The sequence below is a fragment of the Copadichromis virginalis genome, linkage group LG8 (assembly GCF_057382275.1).
Source record: "Copadichromis virginalis isolate Kocher_CV1m ecotype Utaka linkage group LG8, C_Virginalis_male_GT1.1, whole genome shotgun sequence".
NCBI classification, from domain to species: Eukaryota; Metazoa; Chordata; class Actinopteri; order Cichliformes; family Cichlidae; genus Copadichromis; species Copadichromis virginalis.
The window spans coordinates 5486844-5507709 of record NC_140625.1 but is presented as its reverse complement, the minus strand read 5'-3'; the positions used below and the strand labels follow the sequence as shown (position 1 = coordinate 5507709).

Below are 20866 nucleotides of genomic sequence, written 5' to 3'. Positions count from 1 at the left end.
TTATCGCAACCCTGTTTAGTTTCACTCTTTCCTATCTTGCTTTAGTTATTCAGTGCAGACCATCCTTATCCAGCCTCCTTGATGACTTAGTGTGAGATTTCTGGCCGTATTTTAGCGAAGAGTCGTGAAGCTGATTGGCTCTGATACACTGTATACAGATGGCATCATTTGTCTTCTCTGACTTCTATCTCTCGTTACGCTTCCCGATATTTTCCCCTTCCATACATCATCTATTAACCAGCAGCTTATTAAAACAACTGCTGTGTTGATATTTAAGGCAAACCAGCGTGTTCACTGCTGTGATCAATGGAGTCCTGATTGTCAGTTCACATTCGCAGTGCTTCTGCTTTTTATTGACACTAGCTGGGCAGACTGCTTGCTAGTCCTGACAGGTTGTGGAGCAGAAGCAATCAATGGTGTCACTAATCAGCCTGTGTCATAATCAAAGCACAGGAACAGATTATATTATCATATAATAAAATTATGTACAGTGACAGCTGAGACAACACCAAGACATTGTCAGTGCTGGTTATAGGACAACGCAGGGTTGTTTTTTGTCATGTTAATAGCTGCGTGCAGTTCTTGTAATGCGGTGGCAGAAACCCAAGCTTTTTTCTCCTATTGTGCATTTATTATAAGAGAGTGTGGATGATTTAACAGGATTGTATTGTTGCAGTGACCGGGGAAGAAAGTCCTCTGCATTCAGCTCTTTCGCTGCGTGCTGGTTCGGCTGTGTGAGGGACAGGAGCATTGTTCTTAAGTGAATTGGTGTAATGTCATGCTGATCACTGATGCCACTTTGTATTTTGATTTGACACGGAGGACTTCAGTGTCTCATTAAGCCACCTGTAAATCATGCACTCAGTCCAAATTTTGGTTTTCAGGCTTTGAAGACAATGTCTTTATTCAAATCCTTATTATGGTCCTCAGACACACAGGCAGCAACATGCAGGTTCCCACACAGAATAGTATGTTTTTGTTTTCTTATATCAGTATTTACAGCAGAAGTAGTGCTGGTAGCTGGTAGCACCTATACAGTCGCCCTAAAGCAAACAGTGGCAAACACATTTGTTCAGTTTACTGTTTACTGAAAAGCATGTTCATGCACACTGACATACCCATGCTAAAAACCTTGGGCTCCTGCATGTGTTTTCACAGAGTTTTGGCCAGAATTAGCAACTGTGAAATTTCAGTTCCTCAGCATTCATTATTTTGACACATAAAAATATAGAGAGTGTTCTGGGTTTAAACTTGCACAGAAGCAAGAGCCTTCTGTAGAGACGTTTTACTCCCGAAACTGTGATTTCATGTTTAAGTTTCCTATCTTTGTGCTCAACCAGAGAACCGACTTATATGGATGTGCGTGGACTGTAGTAATGCAACTAGAAATATCTCCACTATGTTTAGATGCTACATCACACTGACTCAGTCCCTCCACCTGACAATGAGTGGAGCTCCAGCTGGGCCTGCAGGCACGGGGAAGACTGAGACTACCAAAGACTTGGGACGGGCCCTGGGAATCATGGTGTACGTGTTTAACTGCTCCGAGCAGATGGACTACAAGGTGAGCAAGCGTGCATGAGCACAAGCTTCTGTGTTTGAGCCCACGCACAGAGCCAATGTGCGTTCGCAGCATGTGTGTTTCTTTTCATCTTTGCCTTTGTCAGCGATATGGTATGCATTTGTCATTAAAGTTGTCAACCTACCTTTATGCCCTTCTCTTTTCATCTTTGTTCTTTTCATCTTCTGTTTGCTTTCCCCTTGAAAGAATAGCTGATTAAGTAAACCCCCATTGTTATTGCTTTACCAAACCTTGTCAAAAACCCTTCTCTGTATTCATCCTCCACCTGCCTTTATTATGCTTTTATATTTCACTCATATTTTCTGCATATTGAGGGGTCAACGGAGACATAAACGCAATCTTACAATCCAGCTTGCTCCTGCTTCCACTAGACAGGGGAATCATTATATTATAGAGGTGTCCGGCACACCTATAAACTCCAAAGCTCTTGTGTACAGATAGATGTGCTAATACACGTGCACTTCAACATTTCGCAGAGCCCTGCATTGTTAGTCATATTGAGTTACGCACATACACAAGTTAAATCAATCCTCCGGTCAGCTCCAGTCCACGTCAAGGAGGCTTCGCTCTTTCTGCTTGTAATTGGAGTCAACGGCCTGCTTCATCTTGGTCTCAGGGGGGCTGTTCACCTGCTCTCGAGCCAGTGTTAAGGGTAGCTGTAATGTGTGCAGGCAATATTTTAGCCTTCTTTTTGTTGCCATCAGCCCCTGTTTTTACTAGTGTGACGCTTTGTTTGTGTTATTATTCACAAACTTGCATGTCTCTGTAGTAGCTATGACAAAACTGTTTTTTCATATATCTTCTGTGTAATTGCTGATACATATGCGTCTCCCTTTCCACGTCTTACCAGTCAGACTGGATCTGAATCTGACTGGCTTCCTGCCCCAATGTGTCTGAATATTTGTCTCTTCGTGTCCACAGTCCTGTGGGAACATCTACAAAGGCCTGGCTCAGACAGGAGCTTGGGGCTGCTTTGACGAGTTTAACAGGATATCTGTGGAGGTGCTTTCTGTGGTGGCTGTACAGGTACGATTCCCTCCCCCTCCCCCTCAGGTATTTGCAGGTGGAGTTGATTGAGAGCACCGTGTGTGCATTTTATTTGTGGTCCAACTCAATCAAGCTCTAGTGAAAAGCCCTTGAAAACACTGCTGTTCGAGGAAACGGCCTCTTCATAACCAATTCCAAGTATAATCTTTTCAGCTATAACACTAATGTACCAGGCTGCCACCTTTGCACCCCAGAGCTTCTTTATAATTGGAGCCTTCTGTGATCTGATTTGAGAGTTGAAGAGGGAAAACTGCCTCCCCAGCTTAACTTTGCAAGCAACATTAGTAGCAATCTTTGCAACTCAGATGGACTGACATGAAACACTCAGAGAACAGATAGCAAAATATTCTTTATTTGCCAACAAAATGTAGAAAAATCATCTTACAGTTTTTCCTGATACAACTGACCCCCTACAAGTCAGTCAGAACCTTCAACCTGGCCTTTTGTCATCCATAAATTAAAAACAGAACAAAACAAAAAACACCATAATATTTTTTAACCTTCTAATGATTTTTTTTTACATAATTTTCAGTTTTCCTATAATTCAGTTATAAATCACATGATACCCACCCAAATGCATGCTCTCAGGGAGGCAGAAGTTTCAAAAAACTAACCTTTATTTCAGCAAAAGCAAAGTCCAAGCAGTGATGAGCAGTGGAAGTTAATGGAAACTAAAATACAAAACAACTGGCTGAAAGAACCCGAGGTGAGATAACAGACACCGTGACGAGGACTAAAGTGAACACACGGGACTACCTCTACACAAGATGGGTAATGAGACTCAGCTGATAGTGATCAAAGACAAGTCAGGAGGGTAAATAATACTAAATGCAAGACACTAGAGATAAATAACTCCCAAAATCAACAGGAAGCGAGGCGTGGGAAGCACATGAATGAACTTAATATGAGGGAACTGACAGAAGAGGATAGAAAAAGAAACACTGAGGTTAGAGCTAAACTTGGATACAAACTGGAAATAAGAACTCAAGACTCAAGGAAATACATACAAGCATACCAGAAGCAAATATAAACACTAAGTATGCTGACAAATATGTTGTGATTGGTTGGTAAACAACGACCCATTACAGCACAATTCAAAGTGTTCACTAATAGGAACTGGTAGGTCGTTGGACTGCTTTCCATCTTTTACAAAACAGAGGATAAAGATGTTAATCTTTATGTTAACATAAAGATTAACATCTTTATGTTTACTGTATGTTTACTTGTCTGATTAATTGGTTTGAAAAACAAACAGTACTTCATAAATGTATGTGGGGAACCTGACAGCTGTGCACGTATTGTACCCATAATTTTGGGCAGTATATTACAACCTCAGTGATCCACCAGGCCTAAAAATGGTGGAACTGCTATTTACACATATGCAGCCTGAAAAACTATAAGGCAGTTAAAAAATGGACTATAAAAAAACTAGGGAAATTTAAATTAGTAGTACTGTTTTACCTGTTTTGCTGATGCCCATCCACTTATGTCCACTAATAAAGGTAAGCTATCATTCATATATCAAAAAGGTCTACTTTGATTTGGTATTTTCCCAGAATTGGAAAACATATAAAGTCCTTGCTGCTTCTCGCTTTGTATTTCCAGAGCTGCACATACAAAGCTCCTCTGTTCTCTCTGTGCCACTGCACAATCACTAATTAGTGTAAAGGAAGTGGGTTGCGCTACATGACTCGAGTGCATGAATCGAGTGCACCATTAAATTGTATTGAATCACCCCACCCCCACAGTTGCAGCATCCACTGGGTATAACAACATTTTCTTGAAAGAAGCCCTTGGGTAAAGTGGTCACATAGTGGCCAAACCTGGTTTTCAGTTGGTCTTACTGATCTCAAGTGGCCTAAAATTGATTGGTGAATTAATGTTTGTGCTTCACAGTAGGGTTAATTATTTCCCCAGAAGAAGCTGGGATAGTGCTCTTTTTTTACTACATGGAGCTCTGTGAATGACCTGAACTGATCATTCTTTATAGTTATGCTCCTTTTCTCTCTTCACTTCATGCAAAATGACACATGTGGAGAAAAAAAAAGACTCTACACCGAGCATCGTATACTCTGTGTGACCTACAGTAGCTAACCCTCTGAGAACAGCACTCTTTTGAGAAATCAGCCATACTCTGCGTGTTTCAGCTGATTCTAGCTTTTCAGCTATCTTCCATTCTGTTATCCACGATCAAAGAGATCCTCTCTCTGTGGTTTCACAAGTCCCTGTGCTGTACTCCAATCCTGCCTACCGTTAGTCCTGACTCTATCTTCATGCATGTACACTACTGTCAAAGCAAAATGTACACAGTTGATAAGGATGCTGATTGCGATCATGATGATAATGGAGATAGAGCTCCTCAAAGGATCATTATTCACCCCTAGACTTAGCAGTCACTCCTCTGCCCTTCTCCCTGTAGCAGAAATGAAAGTCAAGCAGTCTTCCTTCATAAGCCATAGAAGTCTACAGTACTTAGAGAATTTTAAAGTGCCAGAAGAATGAATTGGTGTTGCGTGGTGTAATGAATAATAAATCACGGTGGCTCCTACGTGGAGAAGTAGACCCAGAGAATGAGCGTCAAACTCCTGCTGTGAGAGCTGGCAGCCCACTCCAGCGCTCAGCCTTCCTGAGAGGAGCCAACACAGAGCCATCTCCCACCATACCACATGCACCTAATCCATCTTCTTACAGATGGATTAGGTGCGCGTGGCATTGCACAGTGACAAACGTGGCTGAGGCCTGGGCCTGGACCAGTTCTACATTAAATAAAGCTGAAACCAACCAAAGGCCTGCAGTTGTTATAACATGGAGATGGCTTGGTGGGGTTCTGCCTCGGTTACATCAAACACTGAATGTGTTTTATTTTGTTTTATTGAAGCCACTAGCTCCAGAGAGGAAAAAAGAATGGAGCTGGACCTCTCTGGATCATACCTCTTTTCTTGAGCTTCTTTTAAATGTGATTTTTGTGTTTTACTTCCCTTCCTATCCCTGTAGGATAGCAGTGGTGAGCTGCTGCCATTTCATATAAAACACAAGCTCCTCTGATGTTGTCCTAAAAACTTTTATTTCTTCTTTTTTTTTTGTCTGATGCAGCTTCCCTGTTTGTTTTTGCATTCCCCCCTCCTGCCTCTCCCCGTTGCGTTAGTATGACTGAGTGATCTGTAGCCGAGTACTCATCCATGAAGAGATGTTCCTCCTCTTTCCAGCTGTCGACTCGCTGTTCTACCGCTCGCATGTTAAATTCATAAAGCTTCTTACAGGCTGGGATTCAGAGTTTTAGGCCGAGACACACACATGCATGCACGTATACACACTCACAGAAAGTTCATTTCTGATATCTCATTCCCTCATAATGTAGACAAGCAGGGCTTTGGTAGTTCATCCATCCAGTGAACCCTGGCTGATAACATGCTCATACTATTGATGAAATTGCGTCCCTTTGCAAAAAAAGTTGCATGCTGCATAACAATTTGACAGGCTGTTGCAAATCGACTCTGCTGTGTGCTTGGTGATATTAATAATATGTTAATGAGAGTTGCACTTGATATCAACTGTGTTTCAGATAGTTTCGGCTTGGCGTGGTTTGGTAGGGAGCCGGTGGCAATCATAGCTATTACCCGCATGTAGATGCCACATTGGTTGGAATTTTTATTACAAAGGTGTGTCAGTGAGGCCGCCATATTGGATGAGCGAGCCTGTATATTTCTCAAGGCAGACTAGAGATGGACCGATCCGATATTACGTATCGGTATCGGTCTGATACTGACGTGAATTACTGGATCGGATATCGGAGAGAAATAAAGCTCAAAGACATACTTTTCTTTCTTATTCTCATTTAAAATGTCTAGCTTTTTATAAATAATTATCTGAATCTTACACCCAAAGTTTTAATCTTATGTAAAATATATAGAAGTCCATTACTGTATATAGTAACTGTTAAGTCTAATATACCCTAGTAAGCTAGTTCTTTTTCCTTTGTGAAGATACCATCTGTGCAGTCTGCAATTCTGTAGAAGAAAGATGTTGAATCTATTTAATTATTCTTGAAAAATAATTTATTTCTGTGCATTTTTTTTTCACGCTGCATCAAATTAAAGTTGACTACGTCAATTAAGCATCATGAGGTGGAGGGTGGGGGGTAGTTCCCTATTTTTTTTTTCTGGGAGTTTGCAACCCTATTAGTTAGGTTGCTTAATTTTTCTGCTAAGTACTCTTTAAAATACCAGAATAGGGAGGATGGAGTAGGTTTAAGTTTATTAGATTGATCAGTTTTGCTGAACTATGAAATATTTTGGGTGCAGTATATTTTTTACATACAGGTATAACAGAATAGCTTTAGTGTTGTTGTTTATTTAAACTTGAGTATGAACTTATACAAAATGCAGCAAGATATTAAAAAAACAGTTTTATTGATTAAAAAAACACTATATCGGATTCATATTGGTATCGGCCGATATCCAAATTTATGATATCGGTATCGGACATAAAAAAGTGGTATCGTGCCATCTCTAAGGCAGAATTTTCATCCAGCTTACCAGCTGTTAGGTTTGTTACAAATGCTATAACTGTATCCATTCATCAAAAGTTGATTTTCAGTGTTCCAAAATAGAATGTTAAAATGACTGTAAAGACATGTCCACACCGCAAGAGATTTATAGCGACACGGTAACCAGAAACCAAAGAGAGTGAATATTTGGTGAGTTCCAGATGTGTGACTGAAGAAACTACCAATGAAAGTGAGAAATACTGTTGAATGAAAAATCATGGCACCATGGACCCAAGTCCTGCAGGGATAGCACTGTTGGGAGAGTAGTTGGCCAAAGACTTTTTGACAACTATTGGATGGATTTCTATAAAATTCTGTACAAACAGTTTTGGTGCCTAGAGGATGGATTATGGAAAGTTTGGTCACCCTCGAAATTTCATTAGTGCCTTGAACATGTAGGAACCTGACGGTACTGAATTGGAATAACTGTGCAAAGATTGCATATTAGCACTTCTGATTCAACACATTAGTTGATGTATGTAATGACTTGATTATATATCCGTGTTATGCTTTGGCATGTATGTAGTTGGTGCATTGTCATGTAAATCCTCCGTGGACAAGTCCAATGTCTGTTGGCCACAATAGACAGACACAGACACTCTGTCAGTTTACCAAATGTCATGGCTCTGACCCAAGCGGGCACTAGCAGACACTGATGCAAAAAGTATACAGTAACCAATGCTGTACTAAGTAAAAGTGAGTATTAGCAGTTTAACATTCTCATTGTATTTTTTCATTATTATTCATTAATTAGCTTAAAAATAATTTTAACATGCCGTTTTTTAAACTGTGACCAAAAAAGCCGAGCAACACCATGTAATTTGTCACAATGTATCACATGATTTTGACTTAAATGATGATTAAAAACACATTTTTGTATTTGTTTTTTTTAAATTGTGGTAGACAGAGTGTGCCCTTTTTACTGCTTGGGAACATACACTATATACCCCTTTAATCCTCAAAAATGGGGCTAAAAAATGTTTGTGTGTTGGCATCCAGTTGCGACAGTTAATTCCATTTTGTATTATCTTTGAAATTAGGTCAAAAGCATCCAAGATGCCATCCGCGATAAGAAGCAGAGATTTAACTTCATGGGAGAGGAAGTGAATCTTTGTCCCTCTGTTGGAATCTTCATCACAATGAATCCAGGCTACGCTGGCAGGACCGAGCTTCCTGAGAATCTCAAAGCTCTGTTCAGGTAGGCCAAAAGATCTTCATAATGTGTACGCTTATTTGGATCATTCAGCTTGATCCTTTCATTTATTTCAGCTGGGTTAAATGGTAAAATGGTAAATGGCCTGTGTTTATATAGCGCTTTACTAGTCCCTAAGGACCCCAAAGCGCTTTACATATCCAGTCATCCACCCATTCACGCACACATTCACACACTGGTGATGGCAAGCTACATTGTAGCCACAGCCACCCTGGGGCGCACTGACAGAGGCGAGGCTGCCGGACACTGGCGCCACCTGGGTTAATCCATCTGTTAATATTTAATCCTGGGTTTACTCATGCATCAAGAGTACAAGTCATACCAAAATTCTGGAAAGAGTCCAGACCCCGAGCCACTAAAGTGGTTCAGACTCCCTAAGTCTATTTACTCAAATTACCAAAATTGATACGTAGGGACTGTTTCTTCAGCATAATGTAGGCCTAATGAAAAGTGCCAACTGTGTTTTCTGTGGATTATCAGGAGAACATGTTTGTATGGACAAATGCAACTTTTGTACATTCAGGTGATGATTCTGTGTCATTAAACGGGTTTAATTTAAAATATCACATAACTGATCCTTCTTTTAGGCTGACTAAATATTAAATAACTGTTTAAATAACATAAAGGTAAAAAACAACAAAAAAGTTGAACATTGTAATATCTCAGGTTAATGTTGGAGTGGACATTCACTGATAAGCTGTGTTTGCATACGTGTTACTGGAGAAGAGCTGTGCCGCTTTTCTTAAATAATTGTAATGGATTCAGACCTGTATGTTGACATTGTTCTATTTTTTGCAGTGTATGAACAATATCCCTATAGTGCAGTGAAAAAATGTTTGTCCCGTTCCAAGTAAACACAGAGTACAGTTTTTGAATGATGATTTCATTTGTTAAGAGAAAAGGGTATACAACCTGTGTGCCTCCCTTAAACTAACTGGCTTTGCCACCCTTAGCAGCAAAAACTGCAATTAGGCATTTGCGATAACTGGCAACGAGTCTGTCTTTCAGATCACTGTGAAGACAATACTTAACAGAATAGTTTTAATTCAGGGTTTCGAGTGTGTGAACGGGACTCAAACCTTCCATAAAGTTCAGCTTTTCAATCAATCAATCAATCAATCAATCAATCAATCAATCAATCAAGGCTTTTTTCTCATTAGTCCGCAGGGCTGTATGACTGTAGCCCAGGTAGTAGACCAGGACACCTATTTATCGGAAGGTTGGCGGTTTGATCCCTGTCTGCTCAAGTTTGCATGCTAAATATCCTTGGGGAAGATACTAACACCGAGTTGCTGTCCGATGCATCCATCGTAGTATGAATGTGTGCGAATGGTAGATAGAAGCACTTACGTAGAGCACAGAAAAAAGTGCTCGTATGGATGGGTGAATGAAGCGAGTTGTGCAAGGTGAGTGCTCAAATAGAGTAGAAAAGAGCTACATAAGAACCATCCATGATGTACTGTAGTGCAGGTGACAAAGGATTTCTCCATATGGCAGCCATATGGAAATTAACTGCAGTGTTTTTTTCTCCTTTTTTCCATATGGGTATGAACAAACAACTTAAAGTCACTGCCTTCTTTACATTTGTACACAGACCTTGTGCCATGGTGGTGCCGGACTTTGAGCTCATCTGTGAAATCATGCTGGTGGCTGAAGGCTTCCTTAATGCCCGGGTCCTTGCTAGGAAGTTTATCACCCTCTATACGCTGTGCAAAGAGCTGCTGTCTAAACAGGTATTGCTTGCTTCATTCGATGTAACGCAGCCGATGTGGTTAGTAAAACCCAGATCCATTGCCATTTATAAACTGAGCAGCTGACACAAAGTTCTTTTTATAATTGCGGCTTCTGATAAAGGAATGACTCAGAGGCTCCATACAAGAGCTAACCTTGTGACCAACCGTTCGGGTGAAGTAACACATGCATATAAATAAGAAGCTGCAGGGGGATTGGATGTTATTTCATCAACATTTTTCTTTAATCTATTTTACCCTGCTCCTGTTTTACATGTTATGCCATCATTTACGTTTTTTTAAAAAAGCAATAAAACCACTCACAGTGCTGACTAATAGCTACACAGGTGCTCCTTAGCTTAGGTAAGTGATTTTATGAGCCCTCAATTCTGGATGAATTTCCCATGACCACAGGTCTGTTTAAGTGTCATAGCACACTAATTTCTTTTTATGGCTGTTTTATGAATCTCTAGTTCTTCAGAAATGTTTTAAAATTACCTTTTTAGGTTTTCTTTGCCTGGGTTTTCCAACATTAGCAACTTAGGCAATGAAATGAAAAGATAATGAACAGACTGCTTCTCTAAGCTAAATTCATATAAGGGCTGAAACTGCAAATCAATGAAAAGTGCAGATTCAGAAAACAACTTTCTAAAGCTTAACAAGTGCCTCATAATTATGGCTTTAATATTACAGAAGTTCTGCTCCATGGGCTTGTGACTGGCCATGAAAGTGGTTTTAAATGATTGTATTTTCATTTACTGCTTTCTCAATTTCCTCTTGACTCCTTTGTTCCTCTGTCCTTTGTGTTCACTCTTAGATATTCTTCATGTTTCTGTTAGTTTCTTTTTTTTCCTTTCCACTTCTTGGGGACTGTGGCTCAGGAGGTAAAGCAGGTCATTTAGTTGGGCAGGTTGGTGATTGAATCCCTGACTGCTCCAGTCTGCATGTCAAAGTATCCTTGGACAAGCTCCTGCTGCGCTCATTGGAGTGTGAATATTTTCATATTGCATTCACTTGACACGTATTCCTTCATTCATTTGTTTACCAGAGTGATGGTGGAAGGACGTGTCACTCATATCTCATTTTTGCGTCAGCGCTTTTTGCCAGATCCATCCATGCTGTACACGGCAGCATCATTAATTTCCAAGGCATCCAGATACCAGCAGTTGTTTTTGTTTTCATATCGTCCTACTGTATTATCATCAGAATCTATGATAGACGCATTTAAAATATAGGCAATATCACAGCACAGTTACTATCTTTTACTTGTATTCTACTTTATTTTATCACATTTATTCAGAGTAACTTGGGACACAGGGCTTTGTACAAAACATTTGATCACCTTCAATTTACTGTTGAATCACGAATAGCTGTTAGATTGCTGGGTACCAACAGCCCAGCTGATATGATAAGACTAAACACTTCAAGTGCTGATCAACAAAATATGAAGCAGCAGCAGATCTGATAGCGCCATGACAAAAAATCTATGGCTTTATCTTTTCCTTCATTGTGAAAACAAGGGGGGTTAACAGTTAATCACAGCACATATTGATGTGATGTGAACCTGGTGGTTTCTTTCTATATTTAAGTGTGTTTTTCTGTGTGTTTGTGTGTGTGTGTGTGTGCGTTTATTAATATCTTTGTGGGGACCAAAAATTGGAAATTTACTATACTCGTGGGGACCAACAGCCCTTATGGGGACCAAAATCCCGGTCCCCACAAGTTTGAAGGCATTTTTGAGGCTCAAAATGTGGTTTTAGTGTCATGGTTACAGTTAGGTTATGGTTAGCTTTAAGCTAAGGGTTAGAGTTAGGCATTCATTTTTGATGGTTAGGCTTAGGATAAGCGGCTAGGGAAAGCATTATGTCAATTAGATGTCCTCACAAAGATATGAAAACGAGTGTGTGTGTGTATGTGTGTGTGTTGCCTTACTCTCCCATGTTATTTGGAGAGCCTCTGGATGGAAGTCAAAAACTGTGTGATATTATACTTCTGCCATTATGCAAATGCCTTTAGATACAGTCATCCAACACAGGTGGCAGCTTTAGATATGTTCTAAATTGAACCTGAGGTAGTATAGGTTTTTACACAAAGTCAGAAATGATCAAGTAAATAGAGTTGCATATTTAGTCTTGTTATTTCTCTAAGATTGAATTGCTTAATTATCCTCCATAAAAACATTTTTTAAAAGGTGATGAGCTTGTCGATGAAAAAGGTTCTAATAAGAGCGGTGTGTATATTTCTGTAGGACCACTATGACTGGGGTCTCCGAGCCATCAAGTCAGTCCTGGTGGTGGCCGGCTCTCTGAAGCGAGGAGACCCCGGCAGAGCTGAGGACCAGGTGCTAATGCGAGCTCTCAGAGACTTCAACATTCCGAAGATCGTGACCGATGACATGCCTGTTTTCATGGGACTAATAGGAGACTTGTTCCCTGCCTTGGACGTCCCCAGGAAGAGAGACCTGGACTTTGAGAAGGGCGTGAGGGAGTCCATCCTGGACTTGAAGCTGCAAGCCGAGGACAATTTTGTACTAAAGGTGTGGTTACTCCCTGACAGTCTTCAGGGTTATCTGCTGCAGTTTATCCAATTGTATTTTCATTACAGCTGAATAAATGAAGGACCCGTATGAGTGTAAGTCAGTTGCAAAGCTCAGGATGAAAGCAAACATAATCAGTTGTCTGAGAAGCATGAGCCAGGTCCCCAGATGGGGGGTTTCATCTTTAACAATTTAGATAGATATTACAGTTGTAGCACTTTCATTTAGATTTATCTTAGTTCTTTCCAAAAGCTGTTTACCTCATGTCATAATGTTCCACTGGGAAATACACATTAGTGTCAAACAAGACACCAGCATCTGGATGAATTGGGCAAATATTGCTGAAAACGAATGAGAGTTCAGGTGCCCAAGCTGATGACCTAATTCTAGTCATTATATTACATACAGATACACACATACAGACTCTCAATAGAAGGCATTGTATGTCAGAGACAGATGTACGCAGGACCAGGGGAAATAAGTGCAATCTGCCTCAGGTCAAATAGACACGGAACCACATAATAACACTCCATCAATGGAGGCTTGCGCTGCACCATGCCACTTAACCCTGACATTGTGAGAGCCAGCCACAGAAATAAACAAAGAGGAGGAGAAACAGAGCAAGAGAGGGAGAGAATTGCAGAGCGGTCAATAACAACCGTCCACACCCAGAGCCTGAACTTTTACTTCTATGTTTGTGTAGCAAACCTTTTGATTTCAGACCGTTAAGGGGGGAGGGCAAGAGCATACCTTTAGTGTTAGCCTGTGCTAGCATTAGTCCTCCGCACATCAAAGCGGTAATCAGCCAGGGTCTTTGAGAGTGCAAAGCTGTCTGTGCTCTGGCTGAATGGATGTGGAGAAGGAGCCCCAAGAAGCCGGGTCGATGGCATTGATTGGGTGTATGTTACAACGGAAATGGGGAGGAAATATCTTTCTCTCTTTTTTTTTGTCTCTGTCACTCTTTTTTTAAATCACTCTGTGGTGTCCACTCATACTGAATATGTTAACCCAGAAATGAAGAAGTCTGAACCCACAAAGGAATTTTGGAGCCAGTTAATTTGCAGTTCTAAAAATCAAGAAATGCTGCAGTTTCTGTGGTGAAAGAAAAGCAAACTGTTTAGATATTTTATTTCTAGTTTGCCATTTAGGTTAATTGACAACATTTTCAACAGCACATTGTATTTAAAAGCAGTGTATTGCTGAAACATTAAGCTAAAAAGCATTGTGTGTTTAGGGTCTTGTGATCCTAAAAGAGCACTCCTGCAAACTTAATTAGAAAAACAATTAAAAAATAGAATTTTTAAGTCTCCTCTCTCTTTATGTACACAAAAGAATATACACAGATCATCCACAACACTGATACTTCAATTCAATTCAGTTCAGTTGTATTTATATAGAGCCAAATCACAGCAATACACATTAGTGTTAAACAATTAAAATACACATTTAGCAAAATATGTAATTATCAGTGCAGATTCTTTAGCACTTCTATCATCTGACAGATGACGTTGATCATCTCATTGTGAGCTGCAGGGACAGAAACCTTGGATCCTAAAATTCACTTAGGTGTTACTTTTATTCATACCATCTACAGGGCAACCCCAGTGGCCCAGTGTGTCAAACAGCGGTGCTTTTGTTATAAGAGGTGAGTATTGCAGATATATGTACAAGGTGCCCATTGGCACTGGTGCCTCAATGCATCAGTGCACAGCAATATTGAGAACCGGGCTAATGGTCCTGTTTTAAAGAGTCTCGATAAGGAGGCAGGAAGGGTGGCGGTGTAATAAACAAGTTTCTCAGCCAGGCTACAGTTCATATCCCAATTTGAGAGTTTTGTGTTCTGCTTTCTTGTTTCATTTTAAAGTTACTCCCTCATTTTTACTCACTTTGTACTTTTTCCTTTGTGACTTTGGTTTAGGTACCAATAACTTCATGGCCTGGGATAAAATAGTGATACACATTAGCAGTGCGCTCACCCTGGATTTTAAAGAGCACGAGAGGACTGTGCTTCATGATAGTTATAAAAAGTACTAAAAATAGTACAGACAACTTTCTATACTGCATATATTATGATTGATTAAATCTATAAAGTACTATACAGCTTTAATGTTATGGTTAACCAGTGTAGGTACACATTACTGTGGGGAAAAAAGTATCCTTTTAATGCCATAAACAGATTTGAATGGGGTTTTTTTTATACAAAAGATGAGAGAAAAAGCTAAAACAAATAAATGTGTTATAAAAGTGGGGAAAGTGAGGGGTTACAGTAAATAAGGTTTATTTGTGGCTTGAAAGTTGTGTTTTTTATTGGCTAGGTGCTGTTGAATCAAATGTTTGGCTGGGGAACAAGTCAGCTAGTGTCTTGAGGTTGAGAGCAAGTCAGACTGGTGAGAGAGCTGGAAGCAAGGTGTGTGTGGTGCTGGTAGCTTAACTGAGACACAGGGAGACAAATAGTGTCTTTCACTAATGAGGGCCATCTAAACAAGACAAGTAAACTACAACCTGACATATAATGTTTTGTGTCCAGTCTTTAGTAACAATCTTCAATCGTTCAATAAGAGCTGGATTATAGTAACTTGATTAGGTACATGGTTATTTAATGGGGTATTTAATGACGCCCTGCCAGAAACATACAGAGAAACACGGGGCCAACAACAAGACTTTTACTGTGAATTTCTAAGTTAATTTGTAAATTTTGTAGTAACCTGTAAATTGTAAATACTGTAAAACTTTTTTCTGTCATTTAATGGTTGGGCATTGTACAGCTACAAGCATTTCACCCCCATGTCATACTGTGTATGGTTGTGTGTGTGTGACAAATAAAATTTGAATTTGAATTTGACCTGAAAAGAGCGAGGAAAATAGAAAGACTGTAAAAAGATGGTTGGGCAGAGACAACCTAATATTGACCTAATATTTACATTCAAAGCAGCATCACTTCTCCTTATGCACTGCTGCTTTAGACAATCTTGGAGAACCTCCCACTGTTCTTTTGTAGATTTAGTCTGCTTCAGTTTCTTCTGTATTTTCAAAGTAAACCCAGACTGACTCCATAGTGCTGAGATCAGGGCTCTTTGGGCCCATACCATCTGTTAGGGACATCTTTGCTCTTGTTGCAACAGAAAATAGTTCTGGATTTCACAAAACTAGCAAACCGAGCACCATAAAACGAGAGGCGAGGTGGAGCGTATGAAAAGGAAACAAAGGAGATCCAAATAACATCAAAACTTGGTCTTAGTGGAGACTGACCAAATGCCCTTCTCTATCAGTTCTGTTTAATTGTCTGCATATTTGTTTGCCTGCATTTATTAATGCTATCTTAAAATATCTTTTTAATTCATTAAATTGTTTGGTTTTCAGAGGAGGACACATAATTATACTGTGTAAAATAGATTGGGTGGCATTTTGATTATGCAGACATAGTAGTATGTGCAGAGATCTGTCCTCCCTGAAAACAACTGCTGTCATTTATCGTGGTCTGTGAACAGTGTACTAAGCTGCTGTGCTGCACTGCAATGCATCACACTCCTGTCATTCTGCATATATATTATAGCAGAATAACAAGGAGGAGTTGCACTAGACTGAGCACCACAGGGTACACAGAAAGCTACATATTTGCATATTTTGTAAGGGAATTTAGTCCTCAGTGTTATGTTTTCTTTGTGTCTATATACAAAAAAGAATTTCTAATGTTAAACTGTGTCTGTCTATTAGGTGGTGCAGCTGGATGAACTGCTGGCAGTGCGTCACTCTGTGTTTGTGATAGGGAATGCAGGCACTGGGAAGAGCCAGGTGATGAGATCACTCCACAGGACCTATCAGAACATGAAGTGTCGGCCCGTGTGGGCAGACCTCAACCCTAAGGCTGTGACCAATGACGAGCTCTTTGGCATCATCAACCCAGCAACCCGAGAGTGGAAAGATGGTGATTACAGAGTCCTTCACAGATACAATGTGATCAGTGCAAAGTGTTTAGTGACCTGTCTCAAACATCCAAAATGTCTCATGTCCTTCCTGCAGGTCTGTTCTCCAATATAATGCGCGAATTGGCCAACATTAGTCACGGCGGACCAAAGTGGATTGTTGTGGATGGAGACATTGACCCAATGTGGATTGAGTCACTCAATACAGTCATGGATGACAACAAGGTGCTATTGAATTAAACACATGCGAGTGTGTGCTTGTATTGATTCAAAGAAAATGTCAGTTTGACACAGAATAAAAGACTGTCTGTTGTTCACTGAACGAGCATTCAGATATGAAAAGGGAACGTGGTTGACTCATCACTGATACGAAAGGATAGTAAACTGTTTGTACTCTCTGAATGAGAGAGTGAATAACGGTGTCTGCATGTAAAAAGAGGCTTGGACTGTGTGCCAGGCACAAAAAGAACACATTCTGTTTAAGTTATTTCTGTTATTTCTGTGTGTGAAAATCTGCTTTCCCCTCTTGTTAGGTGCTGACTCTGGCCAGTAATGAGCGGATCCCTTTGAACCCCACCATGAGGCTGGTGTTTGAGATCAGCCACCTTCGCACTGCCACCCCTGCTACTGTATCCAGAGCGGGTAGTTCTTGTTATTCCTCTTTTCTCACTGTTTTACTTTTGCTCTTCTGATAAGTGTTTAACCCTTTAAAGCTGGTCTTAGCAGGCACGCTCCGTTTTGAGTAACTATTTTTAAATCCCGGTAGCACTGCAACCACGTAAGCTAGCTCAATAATTTTTTTTGGATATGAAACCGGAGGAGTTGTACTTACATCTTATGCCATCAGCTTGTCCTAGGTCACGGTTTCCTTCCACATATAGCTTTGCAAAAACTGCATAAAAAGCGTTTGCAGCTACAAAAACATAATATTCCAGAAACACGCTTTGCCGATCCGATCAGCTGTTCGTAACACTTCCTACGTCCATCAGCGCAAACTATCACATGTCCGCCATGACCTGCCCAAAACCGGAAGTGATGTCATTTTGCGGAAATGTAGTTTTTTACCATCAGGGCCTTATGAGCCTATACTGGTGTTTTTAAAAGTTATGTTTGACTTTATGACTTTCTGGATTCATATTGCACTGCTGGAAATAGTTTATTTTGATGCACCTGCTGTTTTTTTGCAAATTTGCACTATAATATTTATTTTCGTTTTTCCTGCAGTATATAAAAATTGGTGTATTTCAAAAATAAAACTATGAAGACACTCAAAATAAATTTCCTGTGGTGGGAAACTATTTTGTGCAACTTTTTCGTATTCACAGTTTTGAGGGATAAGCCTCTTAAATTTCTCTAACTAGAAATATATGTTAAAAAACAAAAATTATTTTCAATTGTTTTGTAGTTTATTGCACTTTTTTGCAATTTATGTAATTACTATGCACTTAATGCATACATATTATTAAAATTTGGACTATAATGGTTGTATTGATGTATAGCAACTTGAAATGCTCCCAAAAATGGCACTACAACATGTAAAAATATAATATAAGCTCTGGCGGACTTGATTCTATGATAGGTCTTAAAGGGTTAAAAAGGACCAAATTCACTGTGGGCCACTAAGTTAAATATGATTTAATTCTTTTGTGTGTCTGTCACATAGCTCTAATTAGCAATATGTGTGTTTGTGAACTTGTGAACCAAGCTGGGTAGCGTTAGCTAATAGCTTAGCACTCCACCCTCTCGTTCAGGTATGGTCACTTCTAGCTCCAAAAAATGAAGTTGCAGTGGCCAAAAGGTGCAAAAGCTCCAAAATCAGTGGCTGATGTCATAGTGGTTCCATCCATCTTTTATATACGGCATGCTTGGTGCATGGAAGGTAGGGTGGGGGGGTTCAGCAGAAGTCCAAAAAATATCGTTGCCCAAATCCAGCCCTGTTATAAACACTGTAAACCTGAATGTGATAAATTTAAATCTTACTCTATGTTTTTTTTCAGGCATCCTTTACATAAACCCAGCAGACCTTGGGTGGAATCCACCAGTGTCAAGCTGGATCGACAAGAGGAAAGTCCAGTCAGAGAAGGCCAACCTGACCATTCTCTTTGACAAGTATATCCCACCTTGCCTGGAAGCACTCAGGTCGAGGTAACGCAGCTCCTCTGTGGCTTTGTGCCACTGTAACAGGAAGTGCATGGAGTCATATATTGACGCAGGATGTTGGGGTGTGACATAACACGTAACAAATGGTACTAAGTGGGCGTGTTAGACGAGCAAACACGGACTGAGTCAGCAGAATTGGATGGTGCTTTCTATACAGGACCACTCGCCTCTTCCAACACCTCCATCACTGCTCCTATTAGAGCACACAGCAAAAACAGGAAGCAGAGGAGGGCACATTTGTTCACAATGTGAGACAGTGTGTATGGAACCACTGTGCCACAGCTCATAAATATGTCATCTCTTTTCTTGGACTTCAACATAATTCAGTGTGTTCAATTGAAAGAAGCTGTGTTTGTTCTGTTAAATGAGGAAAAGAAACATGTGATCCAATTCAAAACTGCAGATTGTAACACCAGAGTTTAACATTTTATTGTTTGCTGTGTACACAGTTGTTCCTTTATGTACTGAATGAGCAACATGAGACGACTACAATGCTTGAATCGTGTGATGTAATGCATCTATCTTTGTTCAGGTTTAAGAAAATCATCCCTATCCCTGAGCAGAGTCTGGTCCAGATGCTGTGCTACTTGCTGGAATGTCTTCTGACTCCAGAAAACACCCCGGCAGACTGTGCCAAAGAACTTTATGAGCTCTATTTTGTCTTTGCTGCGGTCTGGGCCTTTGGAGGGGCCATGTTTCAAGACCAGGTAATGCAAAGGGCTCTAGGCGTGTGAGATAAGTACTAAGTGGTTGCATAAAGAAGGAAAAGAATGGGAAATAACTGAAACAGCTGAATAATTTTTCTCCCCATAACCCCTTCCTGAAAGAGTTTCTTGCACTTGGTATTTCTTGGTATTATTCCATCCGTGATGGCTCTTATGCAACTCAACTCTGTGTCTCTATTTGTGAAAAGTCATTTCAATGTTATTTTCAGTTGATGAAATGGCAGGGGTTTTAAAAGGGAGAGATCTTCATCTGAAAATGAAGTGGACTCCATTCCCCCTGAACAACACACAGACTGGCTGAATTTAAATCAGCAGGAGAGCCATGGCGAACAGTTGCTAAGCAATCCAGTTAGTGCCGTACAGTAAGCGCGTCCGTCTAAGTTATGGGATAAAACTGCTTTCCCCTTGGTACAAATGTACTCCACTTTATTTTCCCATCACAGATGCATTTAAATGCTAAGTGGTTTTATTGACTGGAGAGTTGGTAGTGAATAGAGAAGACAGGTAGGAAGGAGTGGGGAGGCAGAGAGGAAGGCGAGGAGCTGCCAGCCAGCAGGTGATGAGGCTACTTCACCGTCTGAATCGCAGAGATGCATAGATACGCCTGCCATCTCTTATTTTCCACCCTTCATCTGCTGTAGCTGGATCACTATATTGCTGCCATTTATTTGTCCTCTGGTTTGCATTCGCACCAGTATAAATCAAACACATAGATCCATCGCTACTGTACAGAAAAGAAGCAGAGGGGAAGTCATTTTAGAGTATTGACCGCTCGCCTACCCTCTGTGTCTCTGCATGTGTGCTCTGTGTGAGCACAGCTGGTTGACTACAGAGTGGAGTTCAGCAAGTGGTGGGTGACCGAGTTCAAAACCATCAAGTTCCCTACCCAGGGCACCGTGTTTGATTACTACATCGACCCCAAGAGTAAGAAGTTTGAACCCTGGTCCAAGATGGTGCCCAAGTTTGAGATGGATGCAGACACACCACTTCAGGTACAACAAAGGTTTTAGATTAGATGCTTTTTTGTGTGTTTTCTTTCATTCTTTGCTTTCTTAGGTTTTATGTGCTATTTACGTGACTAAATGTTCCAACCAGCCAATCAGTAGCCATCTTGAAAAACCTCAAGGCGTTAATGTTGGCAGTTATTATTAAACATTTGAACTAACATTAATTTGTATGATCCAAAGCTTATTCCTTTAAATAAAAACTACTGTTAAAAATTGCTCCAAAAGGGTTTGAAAAAAATTCATTTCTTTGGAAGTTCTAACAGAATATTTACTGTTTTAAAGTATAGACTATCACAATGTCAGCCGACAAATTTGACACATTGGACAACTTTGAGCAAAAGTTAACACCAAGGCATGTTCACCAAGGGTTTGTGAAAACTGTCACAGAATTAGGATT

General features: G+C 40.2%; 1 protein-coding gene across 1 annotated transcript in view; it reads left to right on the top strand.

Moving 5' to 3' along the window:
- The window catches only part of dnah9 (dynein, axonemal, heavy chain 9), a 186516-nt gene that overhangs the window by 44822 nt on the left and 120828 nt on the right, over window positions 1–20866 (top strand). The window contains exons 33-43 of the mRNA XM_085465473.1: window positions 1408–1564; window positions 2504–2608; window positions 8216–8373; window positions 9983–10121; window positions 12367–12654; window positions 16369–16579; window positions 16675–16802; window positions 17111–17219; window positions 18575–18722; window positions 19270–19444; window positions 20281–20454. Coding sequence (XP_085321599.1) covers window positions 1408–1564; window positions 2504–2608; window positions 8216–8373; window positions 9983–10121; window positions 12367–12654; window positions 16369–16579; window positions 16675–16802; window positions 17111–17219; window positions 18575–18722; window positions 19270–19444; window positions 20281–20454 — 1792 coding nt within the window. The remainder of the gene's footprint in view (window positions 1–1407; window positions 1565–2503; window positions 2609–8215; window positions 8374–9982; window positions 10122–12366; window positions 12655–16368; window positions 16580–16674; window positions 16803–17110; window positions 17220–18574; window positions 18723–19269; window positions 19445–20280; window positions 20455–20866) is intronic.